We start from the raw sequence: 20359 nt of genomic DNA, 5'->3' as shown, positions 1-20359 counted from the left end.
TATTTCAATAAATAAATAAACAAACAAACAAAACAGGCATTATACCTGTATACTACCAAATGAAACAATGTTCTTCCAGACCAAGATGCATTTACTGTACAACACAAGTTAAAAACTAAACAGTATACGCTACCAGCACTTCATATGTGATGAGACCTGGGGGGGTGTGGCGAAGAGTTCAGTAGTCTCACAGCCTGGAGGAAGAAGCTTTTTCCTATCCTAACAGTTGTTATCTTATGTGCTCACCATAGAAGAGCAAGTTGCACCTCCCTCTTAGAGTTCCTTAGATGTTTTAGTAAGTAGGCCTTTTATTTATTGAATTGAATTGACTTTATTACAGTGACTTGCTTTTTTTTTGATCTATCATGTTATTGCCATCACTCTGAGTCTGTCCTTCAGCTTCTCAAAAACACAAAATTAAGGACAAGTCAGTAGTCATGCAGTGTTTCAAGAACTATTTTGGAATCTTGAACTTTCATGAAACACTTAAATGCTCTTAGACATGCACAAGAGAAAAGCTTTCTTTAAAAAAGATACTTAATCATTAAGGATTTTTGCTTGCTTTGATAATTAGACTTGTTTATTTTTAAAAATACCATAGCTGTAATATATTGTCCAGTTTAGAGAAAGACACAAGTAAAGTTTGTATTATAAAGGATGTTAACAGATATCAAGAATCATGGAATTGATGGGGAATTTCTCTCTTCCCTGCTGTAGCTGAATCCACTCAGTTAGCATTCTGACTAGTGGTATCACCAGCTGGTATGGAGGCTCCAATGAAAGAGGCGGTAGAGTGTGGTAGACTCAGTCAGCTCCAACACAGGCATATTTCTCCACATCACTGAGGACACCTTCAAAAGGAGGGGTCTCAAAAAAGCAGCATCCATCATTACTGACCCTTATTATTCAGGACATGCCCTCTACTCGTTACTACCATCAGGGAGAAGGTTGAGGAGCCTGAAGATACACATTCAATGTTCGGGGTTCAATTCCCCCTGCGATCTGTAAGGAGCTTGTACGTTCTCCCCATGACCTTGTGGGTTTCCACCAGGTGCTCTGGTTTCCTCTCACATTCCAAATACATACAAGTTTGTTAGTAATTTGTTGGCATGCTATGTTAGCGCCAGAAGCATGGCGACCCTTCTGGTCTGTCCACAGCATATCTCATAGTGTTGAGTGCTGACAAAAACAATGCATTCCACTTTAGGTTCCAATGTTTTGATATACATGTGACAAGTAATTCTAATCTTTGTATGCCCTTACACTTCCTCCCTTACCACCATTCAGGGCCCCAGACAGTCCTTTCATGTGAGGCGACACTTCACCTGTGAGTCGGCTGGTGTGATATACTGCGTCCAGTGCTCCCGATGAGGAGAGACCCGACGCAGACTGGGAGATCGTTTTGCTGAACAACTACGCTCTGTCCGCCAGAGCAAGCAGGATCTCCCAGTGGCCACACATTTTAATTCCACATCCCATTCCCATTCTGACATGTCTATCCACGGCCTCCTCTACTGTAAAGATGAAGTCACACTCAGGTTGGAGGAACAACACCTTATATTCCGTCTGGGTAGTCTCCAACCTGATGGCATGAACATTGACTTCTCTAACTTCCGCTGACGCCCCACCTCCCCCTCGTACTGTTATTTATTTATATATACACATTCTTTCTCTCTCTCTCTCTCCTTTTTCTCCCTCTGTCCCTCTGACTATACCCCTTGCCCATCCTCTGGGTCCCCATCAAATCAGGATTGTGCACGGCACCCTACTTAATAAATAACAGACATCACAACCGGAGTCTTATGGTCTTTGGCCCACCATATCCTTGCCAACCATCAATTTCCCATTTAGCAACACTTGCCCTGTAGTCTTCTATGCGCTGGTAATGATCGCATGATCCTCTCATATCCCTTTTGCCAATCACCTGTCCAGCTCTTGGCTCCATCCCTCCCCCTTCTATCGTCTCCTATCATTTTGGATCTCCCCTTCCCCCTCCCACTTTCAAATCTCTTACTAGCTCTTCCTTCAGTTAGCCTGACGAACGGTCTGGGCCCGAAACGTCGACTGTACCTTTTCTTAGAGATGCTCCCTGGCCTGCTGCGTTCACCAGCAACTTTGAAGTGTGTGGCTCCTGTTCTATCCTCTTGGATTACTTTTGGGACTTGCACAGATTTGCTTAAAGAGTCAGTTAATAACAGCATATACCAACCTACACCAACTCTATTATGGTGATGGATCACATGGTGGGATAAGGTTCTGGATATCATAGTTTGATTTACTTATATGAATCATAGCACTCTTCACTGACTGAATGGTACCGACACACTCTTCCTGGCCGCATACTTGTTGCAAAAACAAAGATCTTTTGTGAAATAGTGACATAGATCTGATACTTGTTATTCACACAGTTGGGCCTTTTAGTTTTTGCACAATTCTCCCCGAGGACAGTCGGATCTTCCAGTGATCAATTAATTGCAATCACCTTCCTGTTTTCAGTAATGTTTGGGTCACACCTTGAAAATATATTGTATTACAGATAAATAAGACCAAGTAGTTTGTTCCAGGGGATTTTTGGGGTTGTTGTTTAACACACCACACAACTGAAATAGAATGATTTTTGCCAATACTAACCTGCACAAACTTTGTCAGCCTTAGGTCCATTTGCATTAAAATATCTTCCCAAGCTTCACACATGCAGGTCAATGACAATTTTTGGTACTAATGATTTAAAAAAAAAGAGTAATTAGAGTAAAGTAGTAATATAACCAATATTACAGTAACAAGTGAGCAGGAGCTGGTGAAGGCCATCCATTGTGTTACAGCAGGGGCCCCCAACCTTTTTTGCACTGCGGACCGGTTTAATATTGACAATATTCTTGTGGACCGGCCAACCAGGAAGGTTGTTCCAGTAGGGACAAAAGTAGCAGTCAAATCCCGGGACACTCTACCCCGGGAAAGACTACCATGACCATGAAGCCTTGCGCGGGCACCTGTGTGTGCATGTGCGTACGTGCCGATTTTTCCCCCACAAATTGGTTTTGCCTTCATCTTCCCGACTATACTGTACATACATTATTTCTACTTTATATAGGCTGTGTATTGATCATATCATTCATGCTTTTACTATATGTTAGTGTTACTTATTTTCGGTTTTATGTGTTATTTAGTATGAGTTATTAGGTTATTTTTTGGGTCTGGGAACGCTCAAAAATTTTTCCCATATAGATTAACGGTAATTGCTTCTTCACTTCACACCATTTCAACATGAAAGGTTTCATAGGAACACTCTACCTTAGCAGGGGAAATACAGGACAAGGGTGGTCCCATACGGGACAAACCAATTTCGCCCAATATACGGGATGTCCCGGCAAATATGGGACAGTTGGCAACCCTATGTTCAAGTTCAACAGTGCGTGACAGGGAACGAGGAAAGGTGCAGTTGACTCATATAATTTCCTCACGGCCCAGTAGCACATGCTTTGCGGCCCGGTGGTTGGGGACCGCTGTGTTACAGCATTGCTTTAAACACCGCTCTTTGATTTACTTGCCAGAAGTCCATTCAGAGATATGACTGAAATCTATTAGCATAAGCTTCAATTTTTTTTTTTTAAGGAAGTTGTCATATATTTACAGTTGCAAGAAAAAGTTTGTGAACCCTTTGCGATACCTAATACCTATTTGGTGCAATAATAATAGGGTAGTCGTGATGGGTGATTTAAACTTTCCTAATATTGACTGGCATCTCCTTAGAGCAAGGGGTTTAGATCGGGTGGAGTTTGTTAGGTGTGTTCAGGAAAGTTTTCTGATGCAATATGTCGATAAGCCAACTAGAGAGGCTGTACTTGATCTGGTAATGGGAAGTGAACCTGATCAGGTGGCAGATCTCTTGGTGGGAGAGCATTTTGGAGGTAATGATCACAGCTCTATCTCCTTTACCATAGCGCTGGACAGGGAAGGAGCAGGCAATTTGGGAAAACATTTAATTGGGGTACGCGGAAATATGATGCTATTAGGCAGGAACTTTGGAACATAAATTGGGAGCAGATGTTCTCAAGAAAATGCATGGCAGAAATGTGGCAAATATTCAGGGAACATTTGCATGGCGTTCTACATAGGTATGTTCCATTGAGGCAGGGAAAGGATGGGTAGGGTTAAAGAACCATAGTGTAGAACAGGGGTCCCCAAACTTTTTTGCACTGTGGACCGGTCTAATATTGACAATATTCTTGCGGACCGGCCCACCCGGGGGGGGGGTCGGTAGTGGGGGGGGTGCTCAAGTAGGGTTAAACTCACTTCAACATGTCTTTTACAGTCAGGGTCGCCAACTTTGTCACTCCCAAATAAGGGACAAAAGTAGCAGTCAAATCCCGGGACACTTTACTCCAGGAAAGACTACAATGACCATGAAGCCTTGCGCGGGCACCTGTGTGCGCATGTGTGTCGTGTGCATGTGATGTGCGCATGCGCGTACGTGCCGATTTTCCCCCACAAATCGGTTTTGCCTTCATCTTCCCGACTATACTGTACATACATTATTTCTACTTTATATAGGCTGTGTATTTATCATATCATTCCTGCTTTTACTATACGTTAGTGTTATTTATTTTCGGTTTTATGTGTTATTTGGTAATATTTGTTAGGTTATTTTTTTGGGTCTGGGAACGCTCAAAATTTTTTCCCATATAAATTAATGGTAATTGCTTTTTTGCTTCACGCTATTTCAGCACGAAAAGTTTCATAGGAACGCTCTACCTTAACGGGGGGAAATATGGGACAAACCAATTTAGCCCAACATACGGGATGTCCCAGCAAATATGGGACAATTGGCAACCCTATGTTCAAGTTCAACAGTGTGTGACAGGGAATGAGGAAAGGTGCAGCTGACTCATATCGTTTCCTCACGGCCCGGTAGCACATGCTCTGCGGCACGGTACCGGGGACCGCTGGGGTAGAAAGGATGTAGAAAATCTGGTTAAGAAGAAAAGAAAAGCTTACGAAAGGTTCATGAAACTCAGTACTGCTAGAGCTCTAGAAAATTTTAAGGGTGCCAGGAAGGAGCTCAAGAATGAAATTAGGAGAACTAGAAAGGACCATGGAAGGCCTTGGCAAGCAGGATTAAGGAAAACCCCAAGGCATTTTACAAGTATGTGAAGAAACATAGAAACATAGAAAATAGGTGCAGGAGTAGGCCATTCGGCCCTTCGAGCCTGCACCACCATTTATTATGATCATGGCTGATCATCCAACTCAGAACCCCGCCCCAGCCTTCCCTCCATACCCCCTGATCCCCGTAGCCACAAGGGCCATATCTAACTCCCTCTTAAATATAGCCAATGAAATGGCCTCAACTGTTTACTGTGGCAGAGAATTTCACAGATTCACCACTCTCTGTGTGAAGAAGTTCTTCCTAATCTCGGTCCTAAAAGGCTTCCCCTTTATCCTCAAACTGTGACCCCTCGTTCTGGACTTCCCCAACATCGGGAACAATCTTCCTGCATCTAGCCTGTCCAATCCCTTTAGGATTTTATACGTTTCAATCAGATCCCCCCTCAATCTTCTAAATTCCAACGAGTACAAGCCCAGTTCATCCAGTCTTTCTTCATATGAAAGTCCTGCCATCCCAGGAATCAATCTAGTGAACCTTCTTTGTATAGGATGAGCTGTGTGGGAATAGGACCAATCAGGAGTGAGAGTGGAAGCATGTGCATAGAGCCAGAGGAGGTAGCAGAGGTACTTAATGAATACTTTGCTTCAGTATTCACCAGTGAAAAGGACCTTGGCAATTGTGGGAATGACTTACAGTGGACTGACACAGTTGAGTGCACAGACATTAAGAAAGAAGATGTACTGGAGCTTTTGAAAGGTATTAAGTTAGATAAGTTGCTGGGACCGGACGAGATAAACCCCAGGCTACTGTGGGAAGAGAGGGAAGAGATTGCTGAGCCTCTGGTGATGATCTTTGCATCAACAATACAGACGGGAGAAGTACCAGAGGATTGGAAGGTTGCAAACTTTGTTCCCTTGTTCAAGAAAGGGAGTAGAGATAACCCAGAGAATTACAGACCAATGGGTCTTACTTCAGCGGAGGGCAAGTTGTTGGAGAAGATTCTGAGGGGCAGGATTTATGAGCATTTGGAGGGACATAATCTGATTAGGGATAGTCAGCATGGCTTTGTCAAGGGCAGGTCATGCCTTACGAACCTGACTGAATTTTTTGAGGATGTAACAAAACACATTGATGAAAATATACCAGGAAATGTAGTGTATATGGATTTCAGTAAGGCATTTGATAAGGTTCCCCATGCGAGGTTCATTCAAAAGGTAATGAGGCATGGGATCCAAGGAGAACTTGCTTTGTGAATCCAAATTAGCTTGCCCACAGAAGGCAAAGTGTGGTTGTGAATGGTTCGCATTCTGCATGGGGGGCAGTGACCAGTGGTGTTCTGCAGGGATCTGTTTTGGGATCCCTCCTCTTTGTGATTTTTATAAATGACCTGGATGGGTTAGTAAGATTGCTGATGACACAAAAGTTGGGAGTGTTGTGGATAGTCTGGAGGGTTGTCAGAGGTTATAGCACGACATTGATAGGATGCAGAACTGGGCTGAGAAGCGGCAGATGGAGTTCAACCCAAATAAGTATGAAGTGGTTCATTTTGGAAGGTCAAGTTTGAAGACAGAATATAATATTAATGGTAAGACTTCTGGCAGTGTAGAGGATCAGCAAGATCTTGGGGTCCATGTCCAGCCTTGACAGTGTTGTTAAGAGGCCAAATGGTGTGTTGGCATTCATCAACTGTGAGATTGAGTTCAACAGCTGTGACGTAATGTTACAGCTATACAAGACCATAGGTAGACCCCACATGTGTTCAGTTCTGGTCACCTCATTAAAGGAAGGATGTAGATTCTATGGAGAGTTCATAGGAGATTTACAAGGATGTTGTCTGGATTGGAGAGCATGCCTTATGAGAATAGGTTGAGTGAACTTGGCCTTTTCTCCTTGGAGCGACGGAGGATGAGAGGTGACCAGATAGAGGTGTATCAGATGATGAGAGGCATTGATCATGTGGATAGCCAGAGGCTTTTTCCCAGGGCTGAAATGGCCAACATGATAGGGCATAGTTTTAAGGTGCTTGGAAGTAGGTATAAGGGGGATGGCAGAAGTAAGTTTTTCACACAGAGAGTGGTGGGTGCGTGGATAGCACTGCCAGCAAAAGTGGTAGAGGCGGATACAATAGGGTCTTCTAAAAGACTCTCAGATAGGTACATGGAGCTTAGAAAAATAGAGGACTATGCAGTAGGGAAATTCTAGGCAGTTTCTAGAATAGGTTACATGATTGGCACAACATTGTAGGCCGAAGGGCCTGTAATGTGCTGTATATTTCTATACTTCTATGTTTCTATACCTGGTTTTCTGCATTAATTATTCATAAAATGTGGTCTGATCTTCATCTAAGTTGCAATAATAGACAAACACAATCTTCCTAAACTAATAACACACAAACCATAGTACTTCTTGTCAATACTGAGTGCTCCATTTAAACAATCAGTCTAGGTTCAAAAAAGTATGTGAACCTCCGGGGTAATGCCTTTACAAAAGCTATTTGGAGTCAGGTGTTCCAATCAATGAGATGAGATGGAGGTGTGTATTGTAGCGGTGTCCTGCGCTATAAAAAAGACATACAAAGTCAGGTTACTGACAGACCCTGCTCTTCTCAAAAAAGATCTGTTTACGTGCACCATGCATCGATCAAAACAACTTCCAGAAGACGTTACAAAAACTGTAGAGATGTATGAAGCTGGAAAAGGTTACAAAATCATTTCTAAAGACCTGAGTGTTCATCAGTCCACAGTAAGAGAAATCATCTATAAGTGAAGGAAATTCAGTACTGTTGCTACTCTCCCTAGGAGTGGGCATCCTGCAAAGATCACACCAAGAGCACAATATGCAGTGCTGAAGAAGGTGGAAAAGAATCCAAAGGTAACAGCAAAAGACCTGCAGAAATCTCTGGAACTTGCTAAAGTCTCTGTTTACTTGTCCACTATAAGAACAATACTAAACAAGCAAGGTGTTCCTAGAAGGACACCATGGAGGAAACCACTGTGTGTATGTATATACGAGCGTGTGCGTGTGCATGTATACGTGCATACACCATGAATGATTGGACCATAGCGAATACTGATGAACAGAGGAGTCTTAGGGTACAAATCCAAGGATCGCTGAAGGTTGCAGGAACATGTTGATAAGCAAGAATATAGAACAATAACCTTAATAACTACAACATATAAAAGTAGAATTATGGTACAGTTTAATAAAACATTTCACGGATGAGGAGATTCTGAATATGCCAGGTTTGTTTTCCTTCACGCAGAGGAGGCTAAGGGGGGGACCTGATTGAGGTATACAAAATTATAAGGGGTACAGAGGGGGCAGAAAATATTTTCCATAACTGAGGTATCAAAGCTAGGGTAAATAGATTTAGGGTGAAGAGAAGAAACATCAGAAGGAATCTGAAGAATGGTTTCACACAGGTGGTTGGAATCTGAAATGGACTTCCTGAATGTGTGGTAGAAGCTACTCTCAGCATGTGAAAGGTATCTAGATAAGTGCTTGAATTACCAGGGCATAGAAGACTACAGGGCAAGTGTTGCTAAATGGGAAATTGATGGTTGGCAAGGATATGGTGGGCCAAAGACCATAAGACTCCGGTTGTGATGTCTGTTATTTATCAAGTAGGGTGCCGTGCACAATCCTGATTTGATGGAGACGGACGTGAGAGCACGGAGGAACATCTGGTGAAACTTCTGAAATGCCTGCTTCGCTGCTGCTGCTACTGTGTGATCCAGAATCTCCGGAGGGGAAGGCCCCGAGTCCTCGGCTTTGCTTGTTGCTCGGCGGCCGGGGCGGGGTCGAAGCGCTCGGCAGAGGATGGCTGTGTCAGAGGGCTGGTCGGACGCTCAAAGTTTTCGGACGGACTCAGAGTCCGCTGCGGTCGGGTGCTTCCAATGGTGCTGCATCGGCAAGTCTGCGGCACTTGGAGGTTCATGGTAGGGAGAGTTTCTCCCTTCTACCATCTGCGTGAGATGACGAGGCTATCGGGACTTTGAGACTTTTTTAATTGTGCCCATGGTCTGCTGTTTATCAAGTTAACATATTGTTTTGCACTGTTGTAACTATATGTTATAATTATGTGGTTTTGTCAGTTTTAGTCTTGGTTTGTCCTGTGTTTCTTGTGATATCATTCTGGAGGAACATTGAATTATTTTTTAATGCATACATTTCTAAATGACAATAAACGAGGACTGAGTGTCCTCATAATCTAATTCTAACAATATACTTAACTGCACATTTTAGCAATTGGAAGCTATCACATGACAGCTTAAATCTATTATAGCTTTCACAAAGCTTCAAATGATTATTCCCTGAGAGCAGTAATCCTGGTGAAATTTGATGAAGGCTCATTGACCCAAGACATTAATTAGGTTTCTACTTTCACAGATGCTGTTTGACCTGCTGAATATTTCCAGGAAATTTTTGATTGATTTCAAATTTCCAATACTGACAGAACTTTGATTTTGCATTAACCTTGGCTTGTGGCTTCCTTATCCTCTTTGGAAGGGTGCAATGAGACCAACAGCAGTGATTTTTTTTGAATAAGAACTGAAGGTAGTTTTCTGCTTTATAAGCTTCAATACAACTCAAAAAATTTATTTACCTATTGGTCTATTAAAAGTTTTCCAGTTTAATAAACTTAATATTTCTGAAATGAACTATTAAGCAATATCCTTTTTATTTTTTGTTTCTTTCCAGGTTTAGCACTATTAACTTTATAACAGTAATCATATCAATATATTTCAACTTTTCCATAATATTGTGTTGTTTGGTAATGGATTATTTTTCTCTCCTCGCAACTTTAACTTGAAGCTGTGATCTACTGCTACATAAAATATCCAGATATTTCAACTTGGACACAGAAGATTTAATTCTTCAAATGTAGCCCCAGGTCTCCATGTTATCAATAACTATTGCTGACAACGCACATGGCAGCAAGCTCTGCTTGAGCCAATTTATCAAGCAGATTGCATTTGCAGGTTACATTGCTAGCATGAGTTAAGTCATTATAATGAAACAATTCAGAATCTTCTTCACATTTCTGGTAGACTATTGTAAATAAAACACCCTATTTCATCACTATCTGTTTTGACAGATCACATGAAGGAAACTTCAAGAGCTTCAACAAACCAAAGGCTTCAGGAATGCTGGTGTCAGTGACTTAGTTAACAAACTAAACTGTCAACGTTTTTTCAATGAGAACCTTGCCTATGGAGGCAATACTTCTAGTTTGCATCACTAACCTGGATTCCGTTGGGAAATTCCTACTTAGGGAAGAATTGACATATAATTTGATGGCGCTCAATGGTGACTCCTTTGTGTTCATCTATGAAAATAGTTTAATTTCTACCTTTGACGTCTCTCCTTTTTCTTTTCAGGGTAGATGAGGTTCTGTTGAAGACCATGACCTGGAGTTACACTCAGACTTCAGTTTTTTGCAGTGGTGGGACCTGCTCCTGGTGGCTCACGACCGGCCGCTTTTTGATACTCCGAGGGCGTGGCCTCGAAGATGAGCATGCCTTTGGTTTTCCGGACATGTAGACAGGTTGATTCTAAGCCAGTGCCGGCAAATGAAATGTCATGGAAGAAAACTGAACCTCAGGAACACCGGATCAGCTGTCGAAGGCTCTGTACTCAGCAAAATGCGTGCTCTCTGCTCTCTCTCTTTGGTGGAGAAGAGATTGTTGCTGTTCTCTGGGCGGAGAACTCAGAGAAAAAGTCTTAGTATTGAAAATTAGTAGAAGTTTTTTTTGGCTCCTCATTATCTGACAGATGAGCCCAGTGAACTAGCCAATGCCAATGTCATATATCAGTGAAAGGTCACTGGCAATTAAAAAGACAAGTTCAGGCATAAAACAAGAAAAATCTGGACACAAAGACAATCAAATATAATGAAATAATTAATCTTATGTGTTGATCTGTTATAATTCAAGCTTGGAACTTTGGACTGTACCTGGAGGAGTGTTGAAATATGAGTGAACTTCCGGGCCATCCGAGTAACCTCAGGCAAACAATCTGACAGTAAGGTGGTATCTAACTGTATAAACAAAAGATGAGACCTTTTATTATAAATCTAACATTTTGTTTCAACATTACTACTCCTACTATGATGTTTGCAAAAAAAGTTCTAACTTATTGCAAGCTCAAACAGATTAGTGAATTTATACTCAAAACAACAGCAAGGTCAAGGGGCATTTTTTAAAAACGCATTTGTCAAACCATTCAGACTTATTTGCAAACAACAGAAAATCTGTAGATGCTGGAAATCCAAGCAATACACACAAAATGTTGGAGGAACTCAGCAGGCCAGGCAACGTCTATGGAAAAACACAGTCGACATTTCGGACCGAAACCTTTCAGCAGGACTTACCTGCAACATTTGTTACATTAACCATACAATACTAAACCAAGATTATACAAGAAAATACATTTTTTGACCTAAGTTCAGGAAATCCTACCTGAAAATAGCTGATAATTGGCTCTGGTTCTTTGGATAGCTGAACCTCTGTTATTACAGACAATGATTTTAAATCACTGGATAAGCAAAGTCCCAAACATCGGCCTGCAATCTGTAGGAGAAAATCAAAATCATGTTTAAGCGTAACACTTTATTACATTTCACTATTCATCTTTTAACTAAAGATGCAAAGCCTTCTCTCAAGAATCATGAAAAATATTTTTAACTAATTCAAATCTCATTAGCTGCATGCTCACTAGACTCCATAATTTCTTTCCCATGAAAATTCTCATCTCCAACACAGGTACATGATCCTGCATGTCAACATCTCAGAGGCTCTATCCTGGGCCCAACATACTGATACAAGAAGGCACGACAGCAGCTCTTAGGAGTTTGAGGAGAATTGGTATGTCCCCAAAGACTTGCAATTTCTGCAGTGTACTGTGGAGAGCATTTTAAGTGGTTGCATCACCATCTGGTACAGAGGGGCGCTGCACAGGATTGGAAAAAGCTGCAGAAAGTTGTAAAATCAGTCATGGGCACTGGCCTCTCCAGCATTGAGGACACCTTCAAAAGGCGATGCCTCAAAAAGGTAGCATCCATCATTGTGAGCTCCATCACCCAGGATATGCCGTATTCTCAATGCTACTATCAAGGAGGAGATACAGGAGTATGAAACTCCTGTACTCAACATACTCAAATACTCAACATTTCAGGAAGAGCTTCTTCCCTTCCAACATCAGACTTCTGAATGGACAAAGAACCCATGAACACTTCCTCAGTGTTTTTTCCCCTCTCATTTTGCACTACTAGAGGCATTGATCGTGTGGATAGTCAGAGGCTTTTTCCCAGGGCTGAAATGGTTGCCGCAAGAGGACACAGGTTTAAGGTGTTGGAAAGCAGGTACAGAGGAGATTTCAGGGGTAAGTTTTTAACTCAGAGAGTGGTGAGTGCATGGACTGGGCTGCCGGCAATGGTGGTGGAGGCGGATACAATAAAGTCTTAGAGTGACTTTTAGATAGGTACATGTGCTACGTAACCGGCAACAATATTAATCGAGACGGGTTTTATGAAAACAACCAAACATTTATTAAACACATATAAGCAATAAGAGAAAAAAAAACAAAAAGGAAAACTTAAACCGGAGGTTAAACAGGTACGCAGTCGTTCATCAACTCCACTTGGCTCTGGTTCTTAAAGCGTTAAATGCAAAAACAGTTCTTAAAGCGATACAGTCAGATATAGTTCTTAAAGCGATAACTTCAAAAGTCCAACAGTTTTACGCATTCAATTGGGAGAGACTTCTCTGGAGAAGGATTTCTTCACCGACGCACCTTTACTGCCGGTTCTGTCCACAAGATTCCCGATGCCGAAAATAAACAGCTTAAATCAACTGACCTTAAATTCTTTTAGAGAGAGAGAGAGAGAGAGAGAGAGACCCTTTTTGCACGAACTCATTGCACTATTGCAAGAGTTATCTCAATGCAGGTTCTCAACGAAGACTCAATAAGGTCGATCCTATATTAAACTGCCAAACGATGCCGACTTCTCTCGATGCTTCACTTTGATGAATTCTTCACTCTCCCTTCAAAACTGTCGGAATTGAGTAAATTGGCACTTGCAGCCACAAATTTCCAGTCCAAATGCAATATCTTGTAAGAGAACACACTTTCCATTTTAAAAATGAAACTGCGTCACAAAAACAAACACGCAACAGAAATGGAGGCACAACACGTTCTACCTGGAAATCTACAAACTCAAAAACCTACTGCGTCACCTGAGTCGACCCTTATATAGTCACGGGGGCACGTGTCATCACGTGACCTCACATCGGCGGGAAAATCACATCAGGTGACCTCCAAAAGACCATTACATCATTCTCACAAAAAAAGATCTCCTTGAGCATGTAACACCTCCATTCAAAAAAAAATTTTTTTGGTCTCTTGAAGAACAAAAATTTAACAATTTATACAAAAAAAAAATACAAAGGTATAAAATTTACAAAACACACAATATATACAATCTTATCTTTCAGCCCTTTACAAACTAATATACAGTAGGAGTGTTACAAATGATAAAATATCACTCCAAAAAAAAAACAAATTTTCATTGTACATTTAACATCTAGACAAACAGTCAGCGATCACATTATCTTTACCCTTGATATGAGTGTTCAAAATATTGTACTCCTGTAACATTAAACTGGATTATTAAATTGGAGTTTAATTTTCTTAACCCTTTTCCTTAACAGTCACAGTAGCAATCTCTCTCTCATAATACGGTTTTATCATGTTTTTATGACACAACTGTGTCGTCTTTCTCCTATCTGGGGTTTTTACCACATAATACACCTCATTTACTTTAGATTTAATCTCATAAGGACCATGGAATTTGGCTTGTAATGGGTTTGTTTGCACTGGGAAAAGAACCAACACCTATCTCCAGGCTTAAATGACCTCATTCTAGCTTCCTTATGATACCACGTCTTCATCTTCTCTAGAGCTAACTTTAAATTTTCCTTGGCCAAACTACAAGCTTTGTTCAATCTGTCTTTAAATTTCAAAACATAATCTAACAAACTAGTGTGTACTTCTTTATTAATCCACTGCTTCTTCAACAAAGACAAAGGTCCTCGAACTCTATGTCCAAACACAAGTTCAAAAGGACTAAAACCTAATGATTCCTGTACTGCCTCCCTGACTGCAAAAAGTAGTAAATGTACACCTTCATCCCTTTACCCTTACTTTTCTCACTAACTTCAAATTTAATGTCTGATTTACCTTGACTCTCTGTGCTAGTTTTCCTTTTAAAAAATTTACCTGGAGAAAATTTATTCTTGCGAATTAAAACATACTCATCAGCCAAACAATCTCCTGCAATGTAGCAGTGTCCCGTTCATTTAAGTATGTTCTCACTTCAACAGGAATGCTTCTTTTAAATTCCTCCTGCAAAATCAGCTCTTTCAATTTATTATACTCCCCATTCACATTTTTAGAGGAAACCCATCTCTCAAAACACACAGATTTCTCATAGGCAAATTCCACATAAGTTTTTTCCACCGATTTCTTTAAACTTCTAAATCTTTCTCTACACGCTTCCGGAACCATCTCGTATGCTTTTAAGATATTCTCTTTAACAATATCATAATCCAGTGCTTGCTCAGCATTTAAAGCTGTATAAACTTGTTATGCCTTGCCTTTAATTACACTTTGTAACATCACTGGCCATTGGTCCTTCGGTCACTTTAAACTCAGAGCAACTGTTTCGAAATGCTGAAAATATGCATCCACATCAGCTTCATTAAATGGAGGAGCCAAAACAACCTCACAACTAGCAATAAATTGTTTTGTAGAACCAGAAGACTGATTCCCAGACCTTATTTTCTCCATCTCTAGCTCAAATTTCCTCTGGTTTTCAGCTTCTCTTTCTCTCATTTCCACTTTAAATCTTTCAAACTTTAACTGTTCAAGATGCAACTGCATTTCCAGATTTCTCTAACACCTCCGCCTCAATATATTCCAAATTAATATAATGTTTAGCAATTTTCCTTTGTATGAAAGCCTTGGTGGAATTTCTCGTAATTCCTTTAATATCCAACTTCTTAGCAATCTCCAATACCACAGGTTTCCTCGCATTCTCTAAAAATCCTGAGTCAGGCCTCTTCAAAAACTCGTCAATATCCATTGTTGCCGAATACAACACACACACCAATCAAACCAAAAAAAAAATCGGATATTCCCTTTTACCAAATCAAAATGGCAATTACCAGCACTTAAACTCAAAATTGGAACATATCCCACGAGCCCCCACAAAATTAGGTTATGTAACCGGCAACAATGAATATTAATGGAGACAGGTTTTATGAAAAAAACCAAACATTTATTAAACACATATAAGCGATAAGGGAAAAAAAAACAAAAAGGAAAACTTTAACTGGAGGTTAAACAGGTATGCAGCTGTTCATCAACTCCACTTGGCTCTGGTTCTTAAAGCGTTAAATGCGAAAACAGTTCTTAAAGCAATACAGTCAGATATAGTTCTTAAAGCGATAACTTCAGAAGTCCAACAGTTTTACGCATTCAATTGGGAGAGACTTCTCTGGAGAAGGATTTCTTCACCGACGCACCGTTACTGCCAGTTCTGTCCACAAGATTCCCGATGCCGAAAATAAACAGCTTAGATCAACTGACCTTAAATGAATGAGAGAGAGAGAGAGAGAGAGAGAGAGAGAGAGAGAGAGAGAGAGAGAGAGAGAGAGGGGGAGAGAGAGAGAGAGGGGGAGAGAGAGAGAGAGAGAGAGAGAGACAGACAGACAGAGACCCTTTTTGCATGAACTCATTGTGCTATTGCAAGAGTTATCTCGATGCAGGTTCTCTTCAACGAAGACTCAATAAGGTCGATCCTTTATTAAACTGCCAAACGATGCCGACTTCTCTCGATGCTTCACTTTGATGATTTCTTCACTCTTCCTTCAAAACTGTCAGAATTGAGTAAATTGGCACTTGCAGCCACAAATTTCCAGTCCAAATGTAGTATCTTGTAAGAGAACGCACCTTCCATTTTAAAAATGAAACTGCGTCATAAAAACAAACACGCAACAGAAACGGAGGCACAACACGTTCTACCTGGAAATCTACAAACTCAAAAACCTACTGTGTCACCTGAGTCGACCCTTATATAGTCACGGGGGCACGTGTCATCACATGACCTCACATCTGGGGGAAAATCACATCAGGTGACCTCCAAAAGACTATTATATCATTCTTACCAAAAAAAAATCTCCTTGAGCATGTAACACATGGAGTTTAGAAAAATAGAGGGCTATGGGTAAGTCTAGTAACTTCTAAGGTAGGGACATGTTTGGCACGGCTTTGTGGGCCGAAGGGCCTATATTGTGTTGTAGGTTTTCTATATTTTCTAATATTTTCTAATTACTTAATTTTTTATATTTATTTACTCTAATTTATTGTATTTATTACTATGAATTGCAATATACTGCTGCAGCAAAACAACAAATTTCATGACATATGGCAATGATATTAATCCTGATTCTAATACATTCTGCTAAGAGTGGTCTTGGTATATTCTTAGATAATATTTCAATATTCAAACAAAAAAAAATCAAAAGCATTTTAGTAGGTAAATCAGTAGGTAAAATGGACGAGTTTCCTGTACATAGCATTGATTTTCTTGCTGTGGTTTGATGCCCTTTCTATCCTTCTGATCCTGACTGCTTTGGTATCACTGCCTATTTATGTGGCTGTCAAACATTTTCGCAAAACTGTACTGAAGCAAGTCTGGCAAGTGCTGTTTTATGATACTTCAGAAAATAATCTTTGGCTGTTTACGTCTTATTCTACTGACATACAGTATTCATAGCTATTTGAATTAGAATGAAGTTATATTTTGGGTATACCCTTTGCCATCTAGAAGCCAATTGCTCTTTATATCTGAATACTGAAAGCCAAATTTGATGACAAGCTTCTCAATGATACATAAGGATGAATGACCAAAAGCTTTCTGAGTGAAGTAGATTTTAAAGAGCATCTTAAAGGAAGTAACAGACAGAGAAAATTACAGTGTAGGGTTACAGCAGCTGAAGCCTCAGCTACTTAGGATGGAATGGTTAAATTCAGTAATGAACAAAACCTAGAATTAAATGAGCACAAATACTTTGGCGAACATCATGTTAAAGGGGTTGATAGAAGGGTGGGCCATGTGAAGATTTAAAAACATGATTGAGGATTTTAAATCCTTAACTAATACAGGTGCGTCTCAGCAGGTACAAGTGATGGCCTAACAGGACATGGCATGAGCTACGATACAGACAACAGATGGACTGAGTTTTGCAAAGGAGAAAGACGAGCCAGCAGTGTACTCAGTCAGGGCAACTGAAGGATCAGTTACAGACACCTAGTAGATACCTCAGATGCAATATTGGAGTGCAGCAAGGTGAAATTACATGTTGTTAAAGTACAGATGAACGGAAGAACTTAAAAGTTGCCAGTAGCAATGGTGGTTAAAAAATGAAAATCAGTTTATTCAGTAATTATTGCAAAACAGATGTTAAATTAATACTGAACCTTAAATTTCCTAAAAGTTATATTATTATTACCACCTAATAAAAACTAAGATTCCACATGGTTCTTTTTCGTCATTCATGCCTAGGAACTGCTTAATCTTCTGGGCAAAAAAACAGTTGGCAGAAGCCATGATTCATTAACATGGCAGAATGTCTGTGCTTAATTATACACAGTGAGTGCCTTTATTTGTCTTCTCACCTCATTTTTTTTCTGGTTTTGAGAAGGGGTACAGATTTTGAGAAGCAATTACAAAATTAAATTTTAAAAGATAGGTAAGATGGAAGCAGATAATACACAATTCATGCAGCATTGCAGAAACACTGTTGATATTTCAGGTTCAAGACCCTTCACCAGAAATTCTGAAGAAGAAGCTTCAACCTGAAATATTAACTCTGTTTCTCTTTCCTGAGCTGGCCTGTTTAGTGTTTCTGTGAATTTCCCTTTTTGTTTGTGATTTCCAGCATCTGTAGTTATTTTTTGATTTTCAATTTTCACGTCATTTCTTTCCTGTGCAAAGCATGTGGGACAGTGATTGAAGCTGGATACTTTATAGCCACTGAAAGGACTCCAACAGAAGCTCCTTAATAAAGTCTTATGCCTAATGTATTTGAAGAATTTCCACAATTCAAATGCAACATATTCTAAAATAACACTCCAATCTGTGCTGGTGCTGTGCTTTGCACCTGATCACCAGGCAGTATCTAGAATCAGAATCTAGTTCTACTTTCATATAATTATTTAAGTACAAAAACTGTCATACTTGCGTTACAGTTGCAATCTTGTACATTCCATATGCATATAATTCAATGAAACCAGAATCTCCCCCTAGAACAAGGGTACTTAACCTGAGAGAAAAAAAACCACAAATTTAAATATTTAGAAATCGTATTTAGACAAATATGAATTTCATATTTCATAATTAAGTGTGATCTTCCACACATGAATGAATCAAACTATTTTCAATTTTTTAATAAAAAGTGAGGGTCCCTGAAGATCAATTCTGCTAATTTATGAAGGCCCTTGGCTGTTTAGATAACCAGCACTCTCTGCCATTTTCCAAGTTGCCTATTTGAAAAGATTAATTCACATTGCAAGAGATGAAATCTTGCACACATTGCGTGTTTACAGCTTTGATCTGCATCTTGAAACTCTGATTTATCACTATCAGCATGGGTACCACCAACAAGGGATCACTTGGCATCTTAGATGAGAAACAAGATGACTACTAGGAGTATGTAATCCTTATACTCACAGTTCTGCAGCTGTACATATGAAAAGGTAGAAGCAGAGGGATGCACGTAATTGTCTTTAACTTCCACCATCTCCAGCGGGATCCCACCATCAAGCACATCTCTCTTCAATCCCCTCCCCTCACAACTTTCCATTTTCCACAGGGATCGCTCCCTAAACAACTCCCTTGTCCACTCGTCCATCCCCACTGATATCCCTCCTGGTACTTATCCTTGCAAGAGGAACAAGTGTTATACCTGTCCCTCCACCTCCTCCCTCACTACCATTCAACGCTTCAAACATTTCTTCCAGGTGAGGCAACACTTCACCTCTGAGTCTGTTGGAGTTATCTATTGTATCCAGTGCTCCAGGTGTGACCTCCTGTACATTAATGAGTCCCGATGTAGATTGGGAGACCACTTCAATCAGCAACTACACTCCATCTGGCAGAAAAATTGGGATCTCCAGGTAGCCACCTATTTCAATTCTACTTCAGCCCATGGCCTCCTCTACTGCCACGATGAGGCCACAGTTGGGTTGGAGGAGCATCACCTTATATTCCGTTTAGGTAGCCTCCAGCCTGATGGCACAAACATTGATTTCTCAAACTTCTGGCAATTACCCTGCGCCCCCCCCTTCATCATTCTCATGTCCCTCCCACCTTATTTCCTTACCTGCCCATCACTTCCTGTTGGTGCTCCTCCTCCTTCTCTTCCTTCCTTGGTCTTCTACCCTCTCCTATCAGATTCCCCTTCCTCTAGCCTTTTACCTCTTTCACCAACCAATTTCCTGGCTCTTTACTTCAGCCCTCCCACTCTCTCAGTTTCACAAATCACCTACCATCTTGTACTTCTTCCTTCCCTCCCCCAACCTTCTTACTCTGATCTCATCGTTTTTATTTCCAGTCCTGATGAAAGGTCTCAGCCTGAAAAGCCAACTTTTTACTCTTGACTGCTGTCTGACTTACTGAGTTCCTCCAGCATTTTGTGTATGCTGCTTGGATTTCCAGCTTCTGCAGATTTTCTTGTACTTGTGACTTCACAATTCAAGATTGTATAATGTCATTTCCAGTACACAAGTGTAAAGGAGAACAAAATAATTACTACTCTAGATCCGACGCAGCACAAAAGCACACAATAAAGAAGGCAAAGTAAAAAAAAACTCACCATAAATCTAAGCACATAAGATAGCTTATATATATAGATTGTGTGACGGGGTCCTGAATTACCCCTATGAACTGTGCTTTGAGTAAGTGCGTGAGAGACAGAGAGAGCGCAAGCGAGGGGGGGGGGGGAGAGAGAGAGAGAGAGAGAGAAAGAAAGAGAGAGATTTAACACTGACATCTTGTTTTAAGAGAGAGAGAGAGAGAGACGAAGACTGCTCACAGTGTGTTTACATTTCTACAAGGATGTTGCCTGCTTGGAAATTCTTACAGACAGAGAAGGAAGGAGCTGTTTGAGTGGCAGCTGGTAGTCAGCA

At 40.6% G+C, this 20359-nt stretch overlaps 1 protein-coding gene and 1 long non-coding RNA gene across 5 annotated transcripts in view; one reads left to right on the top strand and one right to left on the bottom strand.

Moving 5' to 3' along the window:
* Positions 1–11048, top strand: part of LOC134344096 (uncharacterized) — a 38734-nt gene extending 27686 nt beyond the window's left edge. Inside the window, exon 3 of the long non-coding RNA XR_010017360.1 lies at positions 10489–11048. This is a non-coding gene — a long non-coding RNA (uncharacterized LOC134344096). The remainder of the gene's footprint in view (positions 1–10488) is intronic.
* anapc4 (anaphase promoting complex subunit 4) overlaps positions 1–20359 on the bottom strand; it is a 115836-nt gene that overhangs the window by 62791 nt on the left and 32686 nt on the right. For all 4 annotated transcript variants that reach the window (XM_063043341.1, XM_063043340.1, XM_063043342.1 and 1 more), the window contains 4 exons: positions 18411–18495; positions 11569–11679; positions 11064–11147; positions 2632–2718 (listed from right to left, as the gene is read on the bottom strand). In XM_063043341.1, coding sequence (XP_062899411.1) covers positions 2632–2718; positions 11064–11147; positions 11569–11679; positions 18411–18495 — 367 coding nt within the window. The remainder of the gene's footprint in view (positions 1–2631; positions 2719–11063; positions 11148–11568; positions 11680–18410; positions 18496–20359) is intronic.

This window comes from Mobula hypostoma, chromosome 3 (genome assembly GCF_963921235.1).
Source record: "Mobula hypostoma chromosome 3, sMobHyp1.1, whole genome shotgun sequence".
Lineage (NCBI taxonomy): Eukaryota > Metazoa > Chordata > Chondrichthyes > Myliobatiformes > Myliobatidae > Mobula > Mobula hypostoma.
This window is presented reverse-complemented; position numbering and strand designations above follow the sequence as displayed.